Source organism: Mytilus trossulus, chromosome 5 (genome assembly GCF_036588685.1).
Source record: "Mytilus trossulus isolate FHL-02 chromosome 5, PNRI_Mtr1.1.1.hap1, whole genome shotgun sequence".
Lineage (NCBI taxonomy): Eukaryota > Metazoa > Mollusca > Bivalvia > Mytilida > Mytilidae > Mytilus > Mytilus trossulus.
This window is the reverse complement of record NC_086377.1, coordinates 33,368,595-33,390,837: the sequence shown is the minus strand read 5'-3', so window position 1 is coordinate 33,390,837 and position 22,243 is coordinate 33,368,595. Positions and strand designations below refer to the sequence as shown.

The window sequence follows — 22,243 nt, the reverse complement described above, 5'->3', positions numbered from 1 at the left end:
CTATCAATTTAAAAAGGGGGTTCCTACCATATGTCCGCATTCAAAATCATTGATCGTCATTAAAGGAGCGGTTCTGACCCCCGAAACCACAACTTTCTGGATCCGCAACGGGATTGTAAATGAATATGATTTATATTAGCTAAATCCACTCTCAAATGTAATATGGAGAAATAAATGCTAACAAAAATTAGTAACCTCGTGACATTTAATGTATGAATGTTCCGAGTATGCCTGTAACCTAGTTGTTGTTTATAAATATATATAGAAACTAGAACAAACTAATCTCCCAGGGAACAAGAAACGCAAATTCTTAAAAAACTGCTTACCAGGTACTATATAATGACTTGTCAAGAGTCTGAGGTCCCCTTTCAATTGACTTAACAAAATACTGGTTACTTGTAAACTATAAAACTTTTAGAGTGAAAAGAATATAAACTCATACGGGTTAAGTAAGAAGGAAATATTTCTATGTCAATAAACCAACACGTTATTGACGCCGACGCCGTTGAAAACAGCACTCGTTCTTGTGTTGTACTGTTATACCATTGTCCCAGGTTAGGGAGAGAATTGGGATCCCGTTAACATGTTTAACCCCGCCACATTATTTATGTATGTGCCTGTCCCAAGTCAGGAGCCTGTAATTCAGTGGTTGTCGTTTATTTATGTGTTACATATTTTTTCGTTCATTTATTTTTTACATAAATAAGGCCGTTAGTTTTCTCGTTTGAATTGTTTTACATTGTCTTATCGGGGCCTTTTATAGCTGACTATGCGGTATGGGCTTTGCTCATTGTTGAAGGCCGTACGGTGACCTATAGTTGTTAATGTTCGTTTCATTTTGGTCTTTTGTGGATAGTTGTCTCATTGGCAATCATACCACATCTTCTTTTTTATATTTATTATTTATTTAGTCATGTTAGTTGCGCTTTTTGATTCCGTCTAGGCGTGGCAAAATACAGAATAATTTGTTACCTTTTCATTTTGAAATACTGTGTTCTGAAGATAAGTATACACACTACTACCAGAGGAACAGTTATCAACAACTTCCGGAGAAAACCCATGCTGGTCCAGTTAATGGTTCTCTTCATTCTCAAGGAAAACATGGTCTTATGGGATACATGTACATCTAATCATACTTCCTACAAATGTATATACAATCAATGATAAACTATTAATTAAACACGACTGTATCCTGCTTCTCATTAAAAATACATTTAGATTACCTTACAGCTGTCTTTGGCAAAACTTTTAGGAATTTGTGGTCCTCAGTGCTCTTCAACTTCGTTCTTTATTTTGGTCTTTTTAACATTTTTTTTTTTCGAGCGTCACTGATGAGTCTTTTGTAGACGAAACGCGAGTCCGGCGTAAATATAAAATTTCAATTCTGGTTTCTTTGATGAGTTTATTTGAAATCATATATAGACCTCTAAACGTGACGGTATCTTGGGAACTTAATTAACTTGTATTTATTTTTCGGTCTGCAAAATAAAAAAAAATGTGAATTTTTAAGATGTTTTTTCTTCTTTTAATTTTCTGTATAGCAATATTAATCACTCATTCAAAATATAGGCAACGATTTATGTATAATGCATCGTGACAGCTGTATAACATGTACTTTCTTTTTTAATTCAATGGTAAATGTATTTTGTTACTGCATGCCCTAATTCCTTATTTGTAATTTGCTATGCATGGTCAAAACGCCTTGTGTTCAAGGTAATATTCCTCTATAATCGTCTACAAGTATTGAAATAGCAACTAAAAATTTATTAAATTTGTTGAAAATTGAAGAATTATTAATTTTGGTTGCTTTTGATATTTATTATCTTTTCCCCATGAAGCTCGATTCGATAGACTAATCAGATGAATACAAATAAAAATACTGATCAGAATGGACGTGGCCGGGTACTTGTATAAATTGTTTCGCTAAGCGCAGCTGGGTACGCCACCACAGATATCTAACCATGAACAGTTTGGACAAAAATGTGCACAATATTCGCACTTGATACAGGTCTGAATTTTGATGGTTATTAAATATTTCACACATATGTTTCTGACACAGAATAACTGTAGTCCAAGAACTTGAATTGGTTATGTGATTTGAATTATATTTATTTTTTTGCCTTTGTGCAATAAATTATGCTGTTGCGAATTGCATGACCCCCATTTTTTTTACCCACCCCTACCACACAAGCAATATTGAAATAAATGTATCTTTCTATAATTTTATTTGGGATTAAACGCTTTGACTGAAACACTTTCAACGCCTTTACAATCATGCACTTACAATTATAAGCTACAATGCACATGTACAATGTACATTATTATGTTACTAAGCATAGACGCTGCATCGTGAAACAGAAATAAAATATAACTTTGTGAACATGGTGAATGCCTGGTTCAATGAAAAGTTTGAATGCTAGCACATTGGCAAATACCGCGCGACTTTGAATGACGATTTTTCTTTTTTCATTGTGAATTATGTAAGATTTTCAAATCATGCCCCATAAAATATCACGACTTCAAATATCGTTATATATATGTATTGACTATCAAACTATACACAGTTTTATAAATATTGAATAGTATTGATATACATGTACATATGAATATACTAGTTTTGTCATATAGATTATATAAAATAAATATTTCTTCTTTGTTATCACGGTTATATTGTCAACATATTGATAACAAATTTATAACACATGTTGACATGTATAAACTAAACTAGAAAAACGGACCAAGACACCGGCTACATGTAGTATGTTACTTTATATGTAGGACTGGCGATGTACAATTGGAATATGTTCAAATTACTATAGTTTGAGCGAGTTGGTCAGCATGTCTTTCACACACAAACACTTTGCAGTATGATTTTATAGCACATTATAACTTTTCACATTAAAAATAAATGTAATACATGTAATACACAGGTATTCCCATAAATGTTACATGTACAATCAGCAACGTACTACAATAATGTAAACATACATGTACTTCCTGTCTCGTTTAGATACTGTGACATACACAGTTAATATCAATGTATCTCTTTAATTGATTCATGAAAACATCAATTTTAAATGTTTAATCATTCAATTTGTAAAATACCCTACTTGAGCCTCAAAACTTCCGTAGATGGAGTTTATCTATGTTTCGACATTTTTATACGGACATATATGGTGCTCGTATCAACTTAAAAGTGTAAATACAGTTTAGACCTCAGATAAATAGAAATAAAACTTACCTTTGAATTACATATATATTGATTACACAACATGTCGACACGTCAATTCAGGACAACAGTTGAACAGTTGAACAGGTAGAAATGTTGAATTTGTTTATGTTTAACTTATCTGTAATAATCCAGTAAAGGTTATCTTTCTTTGTTTGTTAAAAATAGATTTAAGGAGGCTCGCGGGTATAAGATTTTTAGAAAGTAAACTTTTATTTTACATTACAAATTTTATTAATAACCTCGAATTTTCGTGTACAGAATGAAGGAAAATATATCAATACATGTAATGCCTTTATTAAAATTTTAAAGTTTTATAAATGTTTGGTGTATTTTAATTTTCTAATCATATAGTTCTAGGAAGTGCAACTTGTGGTTCTAGTCCGTCCTGCTTCTAATATGAACATGCATTATTTTGGAGCTTATATTTATATATAGATAAAATGGGGTACTTGATGTCTCCCCACAAAACACAAAAACGTTCAGGAAATGTTCCAGGAACGTTTCTGTTTCGTTGTGAGAACGTTGTGATTTAACATTGTAGGAACGTAAAAGTGTGGACTACCAGTTACGTTGTAAGAACGTTATGATATAACGTTATGGAAAACCAACCTGGAACCTAAATAGAACCTTGTGTAACCAAACTGGAACCTTGATAGAACCTTGTATAACCAATCTGGAACCCTAATATAACCTTGTGTAACCAATCTGGAACCTTAATAGAACCTTGTGTAACCAATCTGGAACCTAAATATAATCATTTGTTACCAATCTGGAACCCAAATTTAGCCTAGTCCCAGACAACATTTGTATGTTGGCACAACAATGGCCCAACGTATCTACATTCATTGGCTCAACGTTGTTTTTCTCTCCATCTTCCTGAACATGCATGAACATTTTGCCACTGGACTTATTAGCAAACAACAATCAATTAATCTTTCTCTCCAGGAATTGTACCCATATTTGAATGAATTAAATCAACACATCCATGTTACCTATTTTTCTTAAATAATGAATACAAAGATATGAATACCAATACATAATTTATTTTAGCTAGACAAGGAGCAAATTCTTAAAAGTTTAATTTTATGTAACTACACGTTGCAACATCAGATCTAGAATGAAAATTATAAAGTATATTCATGATGTTTCATTCCTATAAATGTAATTCACTTCATCAGGTTCATACAGTTATTTCCTAGTTCTGTAATTCACTTCTGACATCAGGTTCATACAATTACTTCCTAGTTCGGTAATTCACTTCATCAGGTTCATACAATTATTTCCTAGTTCTGTAATTTCACTTCATTAGGTTCATACAGTTATTTCCTAGTTCTGTAATTTCACTTCATTCGGTTCATACAATTATTTCCTAGTTTTGTAATTCACTTCATCATTTTCATACACTTACTTCCTGGTTCTGTAATTTCACTTCATTAGGTTTATACAGTTATGTCCTTGTTTTGCAATCTATTCACAAGAGTGTTCCTTTTGTTTTCTGCTACACTTTCATTTGGCACTTTTCTGAATCCGTCTTTTGTTTAATTCTTATCCAGTGTAGCAAATCTTCATAAAAATTATTTCACTGCCCCTATAATAAAGAAATAAACAAATGAGTACCCAATGTATACTTCTTATGAATATAAAAAATCCTAAAAGACTCTTGTTTAAAACTAGACTATACAAGGCGATGCCATAAGGGATAAGGCACTCATACCACATCTTCCAACATCTATTTAGAATGTAAGACTTCACTGTGCTAGCTAACTTAAGCCGGAAAATTGAGGGTATATATGGATACAGGAAACAGAACCATATAAAAAAATGTTCTATCTAAATGAAAAATTCTAGTGAAAAAATACAAAGTCAAATCTAAATACAACAGCATTATCGATATTATAATATTTAACATTTTAATTATGCATATATATTTGCAAATTTCGAATCCGATGTGGCATTAAGGATTGCTATTATGTTACTAACTTAAAGTAATTTATTGTGCATTTTGTCCAATAGCAAACATCGGTCGATACGTCATAGCTGGGTAATGAATATTCACATCCTTCATGTCATCACGATGTCTATATCTTGTGTCACTATTACATGTCCCGTAACAACAATGTTTCACACCTTCAGACTTATGTTTCACCGGAGCAACTTCCATTTAATTAGATTTATCAGTTAATGTACGTGAAAATATCAACATCATACATACGCCATGTTTACAATGTTTGTATGACATCCGGGCATTTACTGATTGACCTGATTAGAGATCAAGATAAGAAATCTATTTTTAGTACAGCCGATCTTTGCTATTCTTTTAAATTTGTATGACCTTAAAATAATTAAACAACATTCGGAAATAGTATGTAACAAGGAAAATTCGAAAATACACTTTTCCATTGATAAGTGTTATAAATGCAATCTTTACATTTAACAAAGATTTCAGAAATAAAATAAGTTTTATTTGTGGTTAAAAACATGTATTATTTGTCATTCATAATCATATACGTATATCAAAATTTTTAAAGTAACAATCAACTTACATGTTTCTTTCTCTTTAGATGATGCGATTTTCTCTTTTGTTTTCTTTGTTATCACTGCTTTCTTACAAATACACGACAGGAAATAGTCTCAAAAGTGACTATCCCATTACACTTAGATTTCCTATAACCTTAATTACCATAGCAACTATCTTTGAAATTTGTCTAACATCTGGTCAACATCATTCTATAGGTCAACCTTATCAGAATATGCTTGATTAACATAATGGCTGTATCAAATATCATTATGTATATAATTGCTAATTATGTTTAACAAATTAAAGTTGAATGAAAAAAGTTATAATAAATAATGAGAATAATGAATTTTAACTTTTAATCGAGCAATCTATATGTTTAAGGAATAAAAAGTTATTTTGTTCTTAATACAGTGTCGGTTTTTTAGTTTTAAAAACTATCAGCATTCACATTCTGAAACAAAATAAAGGTTTGATTAACAAGCAAGACGGCAAACATCTTACTTGCATTTTTTGCTATTAATTTGCTATTTTTTTTAATTTTTTTTGGAAAGATTATTTAAAAAAAAAAAATGAGGAACATTATTCGAACGTTTTAAGAATGTTAGTAAAGTAACGTTAAAAAGTAACTAATATTAAACGTTTCTACAACGTATTATTTGTAACATAACCAAACTGAAACTTCCACACAACGTTAAAACAAAACGTTCCTAGAACGTTGAATTGTAACGTTTCATTTTAACGTTCTCACAACGTTCGTGTAACGTTAAGGTCCGAAATAACCATACAGGAACCAATCCACAACGTTCTTTGAACGTTATGTGTTTAGTGGGTCAGCTGCTCACCCCTACCCCAAAAAAAATTGAAAATCAAGTGAGAAAAAAATAAGTGAATAAATAAAGTTTGCAACATATCTGGAGTAGCAACTCTCAAATACATTTTAATTTAACAATTAATACCTCAGTCCTGTATGACTTTATTTCAATAGTTGTTTTTACAATGTTATCTGAGATACTGTATGTTGTATCAATTATGTATGTTATGTGTATATGCCACCCCCCTGGGGAGTTAATTTGGAAAATAAAATTTATTTTATCGTATATATCTTATATCATATATACATATATATAGGTTTATAATTATAAGAACATTCAATTTCATTTCAACGTGGAAATGTTTTACAAAATCCCCAAGTGTACTGTTTGTGTGTGTGTGAAGACTGTGAATGCCATGCTACCCAACAAAATTAAAGGCCCCTTGTTACTTGAATCATTTTAAAAATATAACTTTGTAATAATTTAATAAATTAATAACATCTATTATAAACAAATGATTTTAGAATGTACACACCTTTAACAGTCCTACATCTATTCTACGAAATATCATCAACATGATTTTAACACTTTAAAAAGTTGAAATAAACATGTTCCACTGCATGTTCAGAAACTTTTCATGTTTTATACAGATTTTAAGATAAGTGAGGTTGTAATTTTTCACATCCTACGGATAATGAACCATAACAAATGAGTGATTAGATACACTACAAATGAGAGATTGGGCATCCTACTGGTGCTATCAAAGATTTTAAAATGACAGAAATTATCAAAGAGATTGCACACTTACTTACAATATCGTCAACAATTTATATACTTGACAGACACAAAAACTTTCATTGTGTGACCCCCCCCCCCCCCCCCCCCCGTAAAATAAAAGCGGTGTGATACTTTTGGTAATAACCCCTTTAAAAGCACCGACCCCCTCAGCTGATAAATAAGGACTATTCCCTTATCCACTGAATCAGGAAATACATGAATATATATATATATATATGGATGGGACTTGATGGTAATCATGGAAATTATTAACAATCACATGTATATAGTTGATACTGTAAAACTAAGATGAAAGTAATTAAGAATGTAAAATTGTTAACATAAGCTATAAAAAGGGGAGTGTAAGAAGGGTACTTACTATGAAAGCGGTAGCAGAGAAAAGTCGATGAAAAAGCTCACTCATTAGGAATCTAGTTTATGAATTCTATAATTGATCCATTAACAAACCTAACCGCCATGCATGGCAAAAAATAGAAAATAGGGGCCAAATGCAGTTTTTGGCTTATATCTAAGAAACTAAAGCATTTAGAGCAAATCTGACAAGGGTAAAAAAATAAAAGGTCATTATCTATCAGCCCTGAAATTTTAAGACATACCGAACAACCCTTTGTTGGGTTGCTGCCACTAAATTGGTTATTTTAAGGAAATTTGCAGTTTTTGGTTATCATCTTGAATTATATTGAAGATAAAGGCAACATGAAAAATTTTCAGCAAAATTAAGAACTACAAAAAAGTTTGTATGACCAAAATTGTCAATTGACTCCTTAATGGTTATTGCCCTTTAAGGACAATTTCACACAAGTTGTTTATGTTTTTTAATTTTGAAAATCTTCTCAAATGAATCTCACTTTAACTTTTATATTTAATTTCCTTGTACGTCAAGAAATAAAACCATAGACACTATAGCTTAAATGGAACATATGGGTAAAATGCATTCATTTGCTTTTGAAGAAAATATGACAGATACAATGCACATTTATATATGGCATTTTAAGCCCCTAATTAATATGTATTAAAAGCCAAAAATAAGCATTGATGAAATATTTAAACAAAAGTCCATTCACAAACGTGAAGTGGTGACTCAGTCAGATGCAAATTTCACACTTCCTCACTGCTTTAACTTACCTAACGACAGTCCTCACCAATTTTGTTCACTCATCGTTGTAAATATAACGGACTTCGATGCGACTGTCATATAAGTGAGAGGTTTAGCGCTATAAAACCAGGTTCAATCCACCAACTTCTATATCTGAAAATGCCTGTACCGAATCAGGCATGTGGCAGTTGTTGTCCGTTCGTTTGACATGTTTTGTCATTTGATTTTGCCATTTGATTAGGGACTTTACGATTAAATTTTCCTCGGAATTCAGTATTTTTTTCATTTTACTTTTTTTCTAGAACTGACCATGACAACACTACATTATAACAGTTGATGAAGATCTATTTATTTTTCATCATTTGCTAATCAATTTTGAGATGCGTTATAGGGTTGGGTACATATGAGAATCAAGCTGTTAATTTTAACATATGGCAGAAGACGAGTGTTGTATATGTATATTTATCGCATCATAACGCCGTCACGTGGTTACCCCCTATGAGACCGTAGGGGGTTAGTAAATTGCATAGGGGGTTCATGACGCGTTAATGGTGACGTTATCTGTCAATGTTGTTGTGTTTATTGTTTATTTTAGAACAAAAAGCAGCAGAAAAAGTCTAGCGTGCAATCAATTCGTTATACGGTTAACTACCGACCCTCTAAAACAAAACACCGTGGCTAAAAATGAAAAAGACAAACATACAAACAATAGTACACATGACACAACATAGAAAACCAAAGAATAAACAACATGAACCCCACCAAAAACTAGGGGTGATCTCAGGTGCTCCGGAAGGGTAAGCAGATCCTGCTCCTCATGTGGCACCCGTCGTTTTGCGTTTGTGATATCAAATCCGGTAAATAGCCGGTAGGTCACATTCATGAAAGGGAAGGGGATTGTAGTTACGACGTAAGGAACATATCCGATATCATTTGCGAAACGGTTATTCCATAACAGTCAACCAACTCGTGAGTGCGTCCATAAAATTTACGAAGGGATGATTTCAAATTTACCATTTGAAACTCTTGGTTTAATAGCTTCCTTGTGAGCAGTAACCCTCTATCAAGAAAATCATGATAGGAAATGCAAGTACGGGAATAACGTATCAATTGGTAGATACATACCCCGTATGCAGGTGCTGCTGGAATGATGCTACTTAGAAATGGAAAGTTCACAATTGGAAAGCTGAAATCATCTCTTTTGTCGTAGAGTTTTGTTTTCAACCGACCCTCATTGTCAATTTCAAGATGTAAGTCAAGATATGAAGCCGACTAAACTGTATCTGTAGTATCCTTTATCTCTGGTTCATTACGATAGATGCGTTCCACATAGTCACACAATTTTGAATTATTTCGTAAAAGAACATCATCTATATAGCGGAAAGAAGAGTTAAAGGATATTGCTAACTTCTTATCAGCCCCATAATAATAAAGAAATAAGTCGACAATTAGAGATAATATCAGTTTCAGAGAATATTTTGATTGAATCAGAGTGATCCTTTACAAAGTAGGATTTATTCCTTCCTAAGACAAGATACTTGTATCTGCGTTGGCCATTCTTTTTAATGAAGCAAAGCAATACCAACTCTTTCAATTCGTCTTTTAGTTTGGAATGTGGAATACTTGTGTAAAGAGTAGAAAAGTCAAATGTTTTAATACTGTTACAAGATGAAAAAGAGTTAGATTGTATGTACTCTAAAAGATCTTTGAAATTTTGAAGTATCCACATCTGATTCACTCCACCTCTAGAAAAGGCAGTTTCACAATAACTTTGAAGCCCGTCTTTGATTGCTGATAAAATAGATGTTAATAAATTAGAAAGAGGTTTCGTGGAGCACTTGGAAGACCCAGCAATATACCGTTGTTTGTAAGGACACTTATGTAGTTTAGGTATCCAATACAGTCTAAATTTTACAGTTAGTCGGTAAGATAAATTCGTTACCTAGTGTGCTAGTGACGTAATACGGTATATATGGGGTCAGTAAATTCCATATTGGGATTCGAGCTTCGCTCTGACCCCATATGGAGTTTACTGACCCCATTTATACTGTATTAAATCACTAGCACACTAGGTAACTAATAATATTTTGAGCAAGATTGGATAATTCGTCTGCGGCAGCAGGGATCTCACCCGAAATTTTATGGTGAGCTAAGTTTTTATTTTGTATTCTAAATTTCAGAGTGGAATTTGTTTCATTTTTTTGTTTGTCTATTTTAGCCATGGCGTTGTCAGTTTATTTTCGATTAATGAGTCTAATGTCCCTCTGGTATCTTTTTCCCCTCTTTTACAAATGGATTTGTTGCTTCGCCATCGAATTATGAGTTTGAACATACCGATGGTACCTACCTATCTTCTTCTACAAATCATAGGGTAAACATATTAGGACTTGACCTACTACGTATTATTCTGACTGTCCTAACGAACGTTCTAAACTAACCCAATTGCAGTTTAATCCCATTCAGCTGTCGACCTTAATAATGAAGAATCGAAATCTAGGAAATGTTCTTATGCTTTTTCTCATTTTTGGAAACTAGACTTTGATCGATGTTTTGATTATACAGTTGTTTGCTAACATCTTAAGAAATATCTGTATGAAGTCAGATTCATAATAATACAGAAATAAGTCGACAAGATTAGGGACACAATTGGTTCCCATTGGAATTCTGACAGTCTGTTGAAAAACACGTTTCCTCACGTAACAAATATGTTATCAATCAAAAAGTCAAGTATCATTTTTATTTAAAAGTTCGGCGAAGAACGTCCAAATCATACAATGTCAATCGTTTCATATCTTCACGTATATCAGGCGTGCAGAATGTACACTGTTTTCGAATGAAAAATTGTGGTTATGTGCTCAAAACTTTATCTTAAAAGACACATGCATTCCGTTTAATACACTACTACCGATGAATACTATATTAAATTCACTTTTCAGTATGTCAAAATGCAAAAGTACTCTTATCATAATCGAAGATACACCGCCTTCAGCGTTTTCGTAAATAACACTTGATCCATTTCTAAAACCTATATTGTATGTTGATGTATTTTGTTTATAATCTTAACTAACGAAAATAATGTTCCCATCTTCATTGTCAATTCGATTATTGTACAAAAATCCTAATTCAAAAAGAATAGTACGTGTTATTTTGTAGATGTTCTGTATCCAATTCATTTCCTGATAAATATAAGTGTATCCCATTTGGATAAACTCCTAACTCATATTGAAAGTAATATACGTATGTATTGTATTCACTACTATTGCTTCATTTCGATTGAGTAAATATGCATGTCTCTATCATGTATACCATGGAAAGCATACCAGTCTCACTTTTGTATAGTTTCGTTAATATTAGATAAAAGTGATGGCCTTACTATATGTATTGTTGAAAGATGTAGTGTTGGATAAGAAAGGAAACAGCTTTTTGGATTTGTCTCTAGTTTTGCCGAAATTTGTGTGGTGAAAAGGTACTGTAGGCAAACAATACAATTAACTGTCATCATTTCTACGTTGTCATGGTAATATCGATACTGAATTTAGGCAAGACATATTCATATTATAGCGCTTGTCATATCTCTTTTAATCATTTGTTGTACATGAAATACTACATGTATCGTTGTCACAAACGACACACTGCAGTATATTTATATTATCATAAATAGTCTCTCATACATGTATGTAAATACCACAGTTCACACACTTATTAAACGTTTTGTTAAGAAAATCAAATTGTTTAAGCGTAGGCGTTAATAGTTATATTATGTACATCTTCTTCAGTTCATTCAAATACAAATAATTTGATCACACAACATGACGACACTTTTAATCCAGGTATAAATGATTATTTGTTATTATCTATCTTCGTCTCGACTACCCTAACCCATGAATCAAAATAGGTTTTGGTTTATTAACTTACCTGCATAGATTTTTATAAGGGGTATTATGATTATTATTAGAACAAATCTAATACTATAACTGACTGCCGTCCGTACTATAGTTAAATGTAAGACAGTAAATATAAAGAAGTGTTGTATATTCATGTAAAATTTAAAGAGGTATTAGCTGCAATATATAGATAAAATTATCAAATATCAGTTTCATAAGAATAAAACCTCAACTGTGAACCTCGGATTTTTTTCTCCAAATGACAAGCTAACAAATACCAATTACTTTAAATTTCAAATTATCTAGCATTCGGGAAAAAATGATTTTACATACATAATATTGTTTGGAAGTCAACCATTCTATAAAACACCATTTCATTCATTCGTCATGTTCGTATGTCCATTTGTACATGAAAGTCAGTGTCACCATCTAAAGAAATAACTACTAGACATATCGTTCCTACATAGCTAAGGGTATTACATAAACCATTAGGGTAAATAGTTTTTTTCAATGGGAGGTCCTCGCTGTGAAACAAAAACTTATAAAAGTCCGGTTTCAATTAAGTTTGAATATTTATAAATGTATCCTGTGAATTGGCTTCCTTATTTAACACAATTATGTTAACTAAACATAAATTAATCAAACAAAATATGTAAAGACAGTTTTGATGAGTTGGTTGACCGTTATGGAATAACCGTTTCACAGATGATATCGGATATGTTCCTTATGTCGTAACTACAATCCACTTACCTTTTCATCACGAATATGACCTACAGAGTGAGACTATTTACCTGGTTTGTGAAAACATTAGCAACATGACAGGTTCAATATGTGGAACAGGATCTGCTTTCTCTCTTGAGCACCTAAAATCATCCCAGTTTTTAGTGGGGTTCGTGTTCCTTAGTATTTAGTTTTCTATGTTGTGTCTTGTGTATTATCATTTGTCTGTTTGTGTCTTGTGTATTATTATTTGTTTGTCTGTCTCCTTGTTATTTTAGCCAATGCGTTATCAGTTTTTGTCTATCTATGAGTTTGCCTGTCTCTCTGGTATCTGCTATTTTTGTAATTTTTCTTATTACATTGTACATTAAGAGCATGACGTAATCATGTTGGTTAACAATTAAATCGTTTTTAAGGTTCAATGTAGATTACGGAAATAGCACTTACAAATTTATCTTTAAGATTGACGAGTAATTAGTAGCAGAGAAGATCGAATGGGAACAGTTTAGTGTTATCCTAGGATACAAAACTAAACATTGAGCTAAAAACCTATCTTAGTGTCATATAATGATTAGAAGTTCAACCAACTTTTGATTGTGTATTGTTTTGGAGTTCATGAACTAACAGCTGTCCATCTGGCACTAGTTATAAGACAGTAGATAACACCTATGAGGGACTACAACGTTATGACACATTGTATCTGAATATTATTTAGTAGTGCCTATTAAAAAAACCTTCTTATTAATTAGGAAAATAGATAAGTCCCAAAATTACTGAACTCCGAGGAAAATTCAAAACGGAAAGTCAAACGGCACAATCAAATGATAAAACACACCAAACACGTCAACGCTTAATACTTCAGGTTATCCATATACTGTATAGCGGGTTATTTTCGCGGGTGTAAAATTTCGCGATTTTCATTGAACAAGGTATACGAAATATTTTAGCGGTTATTATTTTGGCGGATGAAAACTTTTATTAATACCTTTGCCTGTACACCTTTAATTTGGCGGAATTTATTTTGGCGATTTTCTACTATCCGCGAAAATAAGCGAAAATTTACATCCCGCGAAAATAACCCGCTATACGGTAGTACCTAAATGGCACAACATACAATATTAATAGCTGGCAATTATAAGATAGCTATTATAACAAAGCCAAAATTGATTGATATATGCGGTTGCTTTATTAACGTCTTTTAAAATTTATTTAAAGCATAATTTGGACAACTAACAATTGTTAACAAATAATACAATAGGTAGGTTCTTCAAATGAGACCGACAATGATATGCAAAGCGGGAAATTGATACTACTACGTATATTAAAGGCAACAGTAAGATACCGCTTTTAAATGGTAATAGTAAGAGAGTGTAAGATGCGGGTTAGCAGCTAAAAGCAATTAAGGAATAACCGTACTGTAGTTGAAGAGTTGTCACCGTCAGTTGTAGATTTGACGGTCGCAAATGTAGTTAGGTTTACTGGCGACGCGTAGCGGAGTCAGTAAAACAGACCTAGCTTTCCGACCGTCAAATCAAGCATAATAAGAGTGATCTACTTTCGTTGTTTTGAACACTGTATTTATCTTGTTTTTTTACAATTTAATAGTTTAATATATTGTTTTATTTTTTCTATAAGATTAATATTCTACAAAAAATAAAGTATAATGTAAATATAAATGATCGTGTTATATTCTAACAAATCTGTATAAATTAGCAAAGCATATAGAATTACTTATAACACCAAATCCTATTGTCTCACTTGTTCAAAACGTTTTCATGGAAGTATCTCTTGTTCATTTTTAAGCGATGAATTTATACGTAATTAAAAACTTTTGAATTTAAATTTATTTCCTTCTACTACAAAGCATATTATTTTGTTTCACCTGTAGTTTTTAAATATAGATTTATTACGTAAGTCCCCAGCCTTGACATTCTTTAATACAATCGTCTATGTTAAGACATCTGTTCATATTTGATAAATCGAAGTTCAAATTTATGCATTATATAGCGAGGGTTTGTTTGAAAAAAGTATTGCGGCAACAAAGACTCATATTGTAAAAAGACAAACCCTGTGGTCAACCAACCTGCTTCTTTTAATAGAATGACACATATCTGGTTCACTTTTATCCGATTTAATGAACTTGCCTTGAACTTAATATTTCATTCGCAAAATATTCACGTTATACGCAAACGTATTCCCGATAAAAACAAAAAACAATACTGGATTTGACAAATAAGAAATATTAATCCATTCACATTGAGGAAGTGATATTATTCAAATGTTTATATTTTAATAATATTCCGCAGAGAGTGTTCATTTTAAAGTTCATAATTGATTTGCATTAAATATTTCGTAGTATAATGACAAGGTAAGTCATTTAGTATTTTAAATGGGGTACGGTACGTATAGTATACATTATTTGTAACACAAAATGTTTCGTTTGCATCGAATGGCAGCATTATTCAGAGTTATCTTGTTTTAAAACACAACCCTGCAGGGACGGATTCAGTCATTTTAGCAGGAGGGGGTGTCTCAACTCAGGACAAAAGGAGGGTTCCAACTACATGTCCTCATTCAAATGCATTGTCCGAACCTGTTTTAGGGTAGAACTATCACAATTAGTTTTACAGTAGAATGCGTACGGTGAGAAAAAAGGGACGAGAGATACCAAAGGGTCAGTCAAACTCATACATCGAAAATAAACTGACAACGCCTTGACTAAAAATGAAAAAGACAAACAGACAAACAATAATACACCTGACACAATATAGAAAGATCCTGTTCCACATGTCATATAACAGCAGAACTTTCAGGACCAGTAACAAAGGGTAGAACTATCAAAATCGGTTTGTTTTACAGCAAGACTATCAGAATCGTTTATAGGGTAGACCTGTTTGCGTTATAAGGTGAACTGCATACACCAATGCTATGGTATTTTTGGATTTTATCAATCTGAATTGTCTATCCCTTTTCAGCTGTGTTTAATATCTAACCTGTTTTGATACATGTTATAATATGGTAATACACCACTTTTTCTGGAAACTGAGATTTTCGAAGAACTGCTTAACCCTGGTACTCCTGTTTTGTTCTGCCTAACCTAAACTGTTTTGCCCGTAATTCAGTGTTTCTCGGTTGTCAATTTACATCATATTCGTTTTTTGATTGCTATTTTCTAAATACATCAGACCGTTCATTTTCTTTCCATTTGAATTGTTTTATATATTGTTATGTCGGGACATTTTAGAGTTTGCAATGTGGTGACTATTTTGTACATCACTGAAAGCATGATGCCGAGCTATTGACATATACGTTATTATGGTGTCTTATTCGTGATCATAATTCTATATTTTATACCACTTCGTTGTATATTCATAAAGCTCACACAAATACAAAACTGATTGCAGTATACACATTAAACTATTCAAAAAACAGTTTTATAGATCGGCTTTATATCCACTAAATCAAAAGCAACATTTTATCAAAGAAAACACAAATATGCAACAGACCTGAGATGATAAAAGTCATTTAAAATAAGTAAAATAGCAAATCCGAATTTATAATGTAGAAAAGTTAAATGTGCGGTGTCTAACCACTATTATTCTGAAGATACTCTTTTCTTTGATATGTTCAAAGTATGTAAGTAAAACGTGCTGTTATCTAATTATGTATCAGTTGTATGGATACATAACATTGCAAACAGCTAGTCTGTTCATGCATATTACTGAGAAACTAAATACAATACCACAAAGCTCATTTATCTAAAAACAAATACATTTCCGAACAAATTATTTCAATTGGAAGGAGTATGTGTTTCTGTGTGTGATGCAATTTGGTTGGTATGTGGTCGAATACACAAAATAATGCAGCAAGTTTGAGACATAATAAAATTGAGAATGGAAATGGGGAATGTATCAAAGAGACAACAACCCGACCATAGACAAAACAACAGCAGAAGGTCACCAACATGTCTTCAATGTAACATGAATGAGACATAAGTTTGCATTTGAAACACATCTTCTATGGATATATGATGAGAAGTGATGAAACTTAATGGTGCTGTATGTTAGCAATGATAGCCTTTAAAAAATAAATATTAGCGAATCAAAACAAATATTTAACTCATGCTAAAGTCACGTTACATTATAAAACTTCTATTTAGAACTGTATATGGCCTTTGAACTTTTTTTTATATTTGAGCATCTCTCATGAGTCTTGTTAGACGAAAAACACGTCTGGCGTACACAATTATAAGTATGTAACCGTTAATAATGTGATTTTAGGACAGACTGACATGATATCATGTTATTGTTTTCACTTTTAGTTTGAATGATAAATTTGGTATATGGCCACTTATAGAGTACAATGGATGGAGATATTTTCCTCTTCCAAGTATGGTTGGAGATGTTGGTAAAAGGTTACAGCAGATGAAAGATTTCAATTCTAGAGATGATGATGTCATTCTCGCTTCCTCTTATAAATCAGGTCAGAAATGTTTAAGTTGTAAAAACAGACTTAACAAACCAATGTATGACACAATCAAATGTGTTTTTTAACAGAAAGAAAACAAACCTCCATCCGATATTGTATTCACGTAATATTTTTTTATTCAAGAATTGAACGCTTCTTTTCGTGAATTCATTGGGGTGTAAAAGCGTTGATCGAAGTACATTTTGTATAAGCGCAGAAGTCCAGAAGCGCAAAACGCTTCATTCCTTAAATTTACGCACAGTCAACGCTTTTACAACCCTATGAAATTACAAAAGAGGCATTCAATGCTTAGCATTACCTTTTTTCGCTATGATCATGAAACACGATTACTATCAAGTTTTTCTTTAAAATACCTATGCATTTTATTGTGGAGACGTGTACATGTCATTACCTAGTTTTTTGGGTCGGGTTCGTGGGGTTTATTCTTAAGTTTTCTATGTTGTGCCATGTGTACGTTTGTTTGTCTGTTTTTCTTTTTCATTTTAAGCCATGGCGTTGTCAATTTATTTCCGATTTATGAGTTTACATGAGTCATGCATTACAATATCATAACACCTGTACGTCTGTCAATTTGAGAATGGAAATGGGAAATTTGTCAAAGCGAAAACAACCCGACCATAGAGCAGACAACAGCCGAAGTCCACCAATGGGTATTCAGTCTAACGTAATAGCTTAACCTTACCCTGTGCCTGAACCGAGTATTGAATCCTGTCAATGGATACGTCAACTTTTGGTAGCACTCCACAGTTAGGTGTGTATTTTCGCATTTTGGCCCTTGTGGTTTTTCACATATGAGAGCTAGTGTGCAATAAAATTCATTTTTGGATAGCTGAGGATTAAAATACACATCGGGTTTAAATGAACATCAAGATTATGAAATGTCTGTAATATAGGCTGTTTTCTGTATGACAGTTCGTATTTGCATACCAAATATTGGTCAGACAATTATTGAAATGATTTTTTTCTAACTTTTTGTCGCACGAACTTTGTGATCAAAAGTACTAGGATTATAATTTAGTACGCCAGACGCGCGTTTCGTCTACATACTCACCAATGACGCTCATATCAAAATAGTTCTAAAGCTAAACACGTACAAAGTTGAAGAGCATTGATAATCCGAAATTTCAAATAGTTGTGCCTATTCCCGAGACAAAACAATCCTTAGTTTTTCTAAATATTCAAGGTTTAATAAACAGGAAAAATTATAAAAATGACCACAATTTTGATATTATGAAATGCTGCTATGAAACAAAATTATAAAATTGTGGAATGATGCTTAGAAGTTATTAACCCTGTGATTTGAAAACTGTTAACATGGGTTATTGTAGTATTTATAAGTGTAAATAAACTCATCATAGATACCAGGATTAAAATTTTATAATAAAGCCAGACGCGCGTTTCGTCTCAAAACGACTCATCAGTGACACTCGAATCGAAAAATATTTAAAGGGCCAAATAAAGTACGAAGTTAAAGAGCATTGAGGATCCAAAATTCCAAACAGTTGTGCCAAATACGACTAATGTAATCTATACCTGGGATAAGAAAATCCTTCGTTTTTCGTAAAATTCAATGTTTTGTAAACAGGAAATTTATAAAAATTACCACAATATTGATATTCATGTCAACACCGAAATGTTGACTACTAGGCTGGTGATACCCTCAGGGACGCAACGTCCACCAGCAGTGGCATCGACCCAGTGGTGTAAATAGTTATCAAAACAAGGGTTATAATTATTGTAGTATTCATAAGTGTAACACATTTGTTTGCAGGAACACATTGGGTACATGAAATAACTTCGATGCTTTTAAATCAGACCACAGAGTACAACACAAAGCACTGGACATCTCTCCATCTACAGTTAGAATGGCCAGAAGATTACAAATTCACCGAAGCTATGTCGGAACAAAGACTTTTACAGTCTCATCTACCATTTGAATGTCTGCCAACAGCACATATTAAAAAAGGCGCCAAAATTATTTACGTGAGTCGAAACCCAAAAGACAGAGATGTGTCCATGTACAATTTTCTACATGGAAAAATAGGATGGCCTGACATGACATGGAATGAATACTTCGAGAAATTTGTTTTAAATGGTATATGTTTTAAAATTTCTAATTCTTTAAAATTTTAAACACACATTATATGTCTGTTTTGATATCACTGATTGTTGTCTAGCAGCCAAACTATAACAAGTAAGAGATTCAATGGGAAAAAAATATCAGTTTGCATATGTCGACGGTAATATATAAAACTGTCATGCAAGATGAAAACAATAAGATAAAACACATATCCATCCGTTTTCATTACTTTGGATATATGAAAACAGTCAAATAAAATAACTGGAATAAAGGTCACAATGTTAGAAATGTCCTAAATCGAAGAACTTTAGAAAAGTAACTACATTGTATAAATTCCTTCTTTCAAACGTTTCTAGCTAAACTAGTAGCCCATGTTGTACTGTTCATTGCAGTATGTTTATTTTTGAGATATTGAGATAAGACGTGGCACGGTACTTGTCTATCCGAAATCATGTATTTGGTTTTCTTGTTATATTTGTTATTCTCGTGGTGTTTTGTCTGATGCTTGGTCTGTTTCGGTGTTATGTCGTTGTTCTCCTCTTATATTTAATGCGTTTCCTCGGTTTTAGTTTGTTACCACGATTTTGTTTTTTGTCCATGGATTTATGAGTTTTGAACAGCGGTATACTACTGTTGCCTTTATTTAATCTTGTTTTCCAGATGATATATATGGAGGTTGGTTTAACCATGCTAAGCAATATATAGATGCAATTGAACATAAAAAAGCAAACATATGTCAAGTTCTTTATGAGGATATGTGGCTGGTACGTATTTCTTTTATTCTGTGGAAGATCTTAGCTTGATATACACAATACAAGTAAACACGCGTGCTTATTTAGTACACTAGTGTGTTTTGCTTTAACACAATACTTACAAAATATTATATTGTACAGAAATTGGGTTATCATTAAGTACATTCATGGCATTGTAGCATGATTGCTTAAAGAAATATGTTATTGTTCAAACCTGACAAATGGACTAGACACAAGTTTTCAACTTATATTAGTAACGTCTTCTCGGACAGATAGATGGATAGAAACTGTTAAAGCTATATATAAGGTCACAAATAACATGTTTGTTTAGAATATTCGTGAGTGGTTATTTTTTATTATTAACAAAGATCAAAATAAGCAACACAGAACCTTTAGAGTATTTATTCGTTTCGTATTGGCAATGACCTGTCGATACTCATCCTTTTTCCTTCTGTCAAAACTTAAACGAAATAGAGAAAATGTGTAACAAAACACTTGAAGTAAATCTTAACTATGCGCAATTATCATTAAGTGACCGTAGAGATAGTGGGACGTTCATGATCAATTGCGAACACTGCTGGGTAATACCCCTACGATTCTTCGAGGCTTAAATATATAACGTAATTTGTAATGTACATTGTATGTATTCCAGGATCCAATAAAACATACCACTAGACTGGCAGATTTTCTAGAGGTTCCATATGACGATAAGTTTATAAAAGAAGTGGTAAAGAAATGTTCATTTCATGAATTGAAGAACAAGAAAATCGACATAACAGTTACCATACATCCAGAGGGGAAGTCTACATTGTTTCGAAAAGGTTAAATTAAAGTAGAATGTAAAGCTAGCTATAAAACTAGGTTTAAACCACCTTTATCGACTGAACTAAATGTCTGTACCAAGTCAAGAATGAGACAGTTGTCCATTCGCTTAATTTGTATGCGTTTTTGAATTTGCCATTTGATAAGAAATTACCGTTCTGAATTTTCCTTGAAGTTCAGTTTATTTGTGATTTTACTTTCTACAATGCTGCGGTGTTTTTAAAACTGTGTGTTCTATCAAGTAAAAACATTTTGTATAAGTAAGAAATTTTCTTTTTTAAATCCAGACATTTGACATGTCTTAGCTTAATTACAATCGGATCAAAATACAGACCAATTGTTCGCATTATCATTGTATATGTGTCCATATGTCATTGAAGTTTATCATAATTCGTTTACTCCATTTTTGCGGTATGTTCAACCAACTTATTATAATTGAATTGAGTCGTTTCGAATGAGATGAATTACAAGATAATTGTATTGTATTTGAAGCTTTGTAGACTTCTACCGGTAGCATTACTGATGCCAATATAGTTTACCTGAGTTTATATTAATCTGGCCTTTATTTGATATTCCTAGTCAATTGACCATGTTATTTGATTAGTGTTTGGTCTGGGGTTTTTTTTTAGATATTATACGGAATAAGTGAACTATATTTGTTTAATAGTGGAATGATTGTAAAGGATTTATATTTGTCTGGTCGTTATCATCTGACCTTGGCCTTATTTTCATGGTTTATTGTCAGTGTTATTACATCTTTTTTCAGGAAAACTCGGAGATTGGAAAAACTGGTTTACGGTCTCGCAGAATGAACAGTTTGATGCATTATACAGAAAAGAAATGAAGAACGTCGATGTTAACTTTGTTTTTGAACCATCTGGTCAAATTTGATACGCGTGTTATTCAGTGTGCACCACATTTTTTATGTTATTTCTTCATAGACAGAAAAAATACTACAGTCATTCCTTAAATAGTAACATCATATGTATACTGCGGGAAGTTTATCCCAAGAATCCGTGTCGTTATAATAAATCTTATAGG

At 32.4% G+C, this 22,243-nt stretch overlaps 2 protein-coding genes and 1 long non-coding RNA gene across 4 annotated transcripts in view; 1 reads left to right on the top strand and 2 right to left on the bottom strand.

The window, feature by feature from the left end:
• LOC134718775 (chitobiase-like) overlaps positions 1 to 3,378 on the bottom strand; it is a 14,451-nt gene extending 11,073 nt beyond the window's left edge. Inside the window, exons 1-2 of the mRNA XM_063581497.1 lie at positions 3,242 to 3,378; positions 973 to 1,139 (exon numbers count right to left, since the gene is read on the bottom strand). Coding sequence (XP_063437567.1) covers positions 973 to 1,103 — 131 coding nt within the window. The 5' untranslated portion in view covers positions 1,104 to 1,139; positions 3,242 to 3,378. The remainder of the gene's footprint in view (positions 1 to 972; positions 1,140 to 3,241) is intronic.
• Positions 3,180 to 22,243, top strand: LOC134718776 (sulfotransferase 1C4-like). Of its 2 annotated transcripts, none has more exons than XM_063581498.1 (6): positions 3,180 to 3,316; positions 17,382 to 17,542; positions 19,320 to 19,643; positions 20,289 to 20,392; positions 21,033 to 21,201; positions 21,969 to 22,243. In XM_063581498.1, the coding sequence occupies exons 1-6, from the start codon at positions 3,273 to 3,275 to the stop codon at positions 22,091 to 22,093; spliced, it is 927 nt and encodes a 308-aa protein (XP_063437568.1). In that variant the 5' UTR covers positions 3,180 to 3,272; the 3' UTR covers positions 22,094 to 22,243. The 2 variants fall into 2 exon arrangements, with proteins under 2 accessions (XP_063437568.1, XP_063437569.1); XM_063581499.1 differs by lacking the exon at positions 3,180 to 3,316 and adding an exon at positions 15,196 to 15,428.
• On the bottom strand, positions 4,254 to 6,517 carry LOC134718777 (uncharacterized). The gene is made up of 2 exons (XR_010107436.1): positions 5,776 to 6,517; positions 4,254 to 4,820 (listed from the first exon to the last, which is right to left on the bottom strand). It is a non-coding gene; the product is annotated as an uncharacterized LOC134718777 (long non-coding RNA).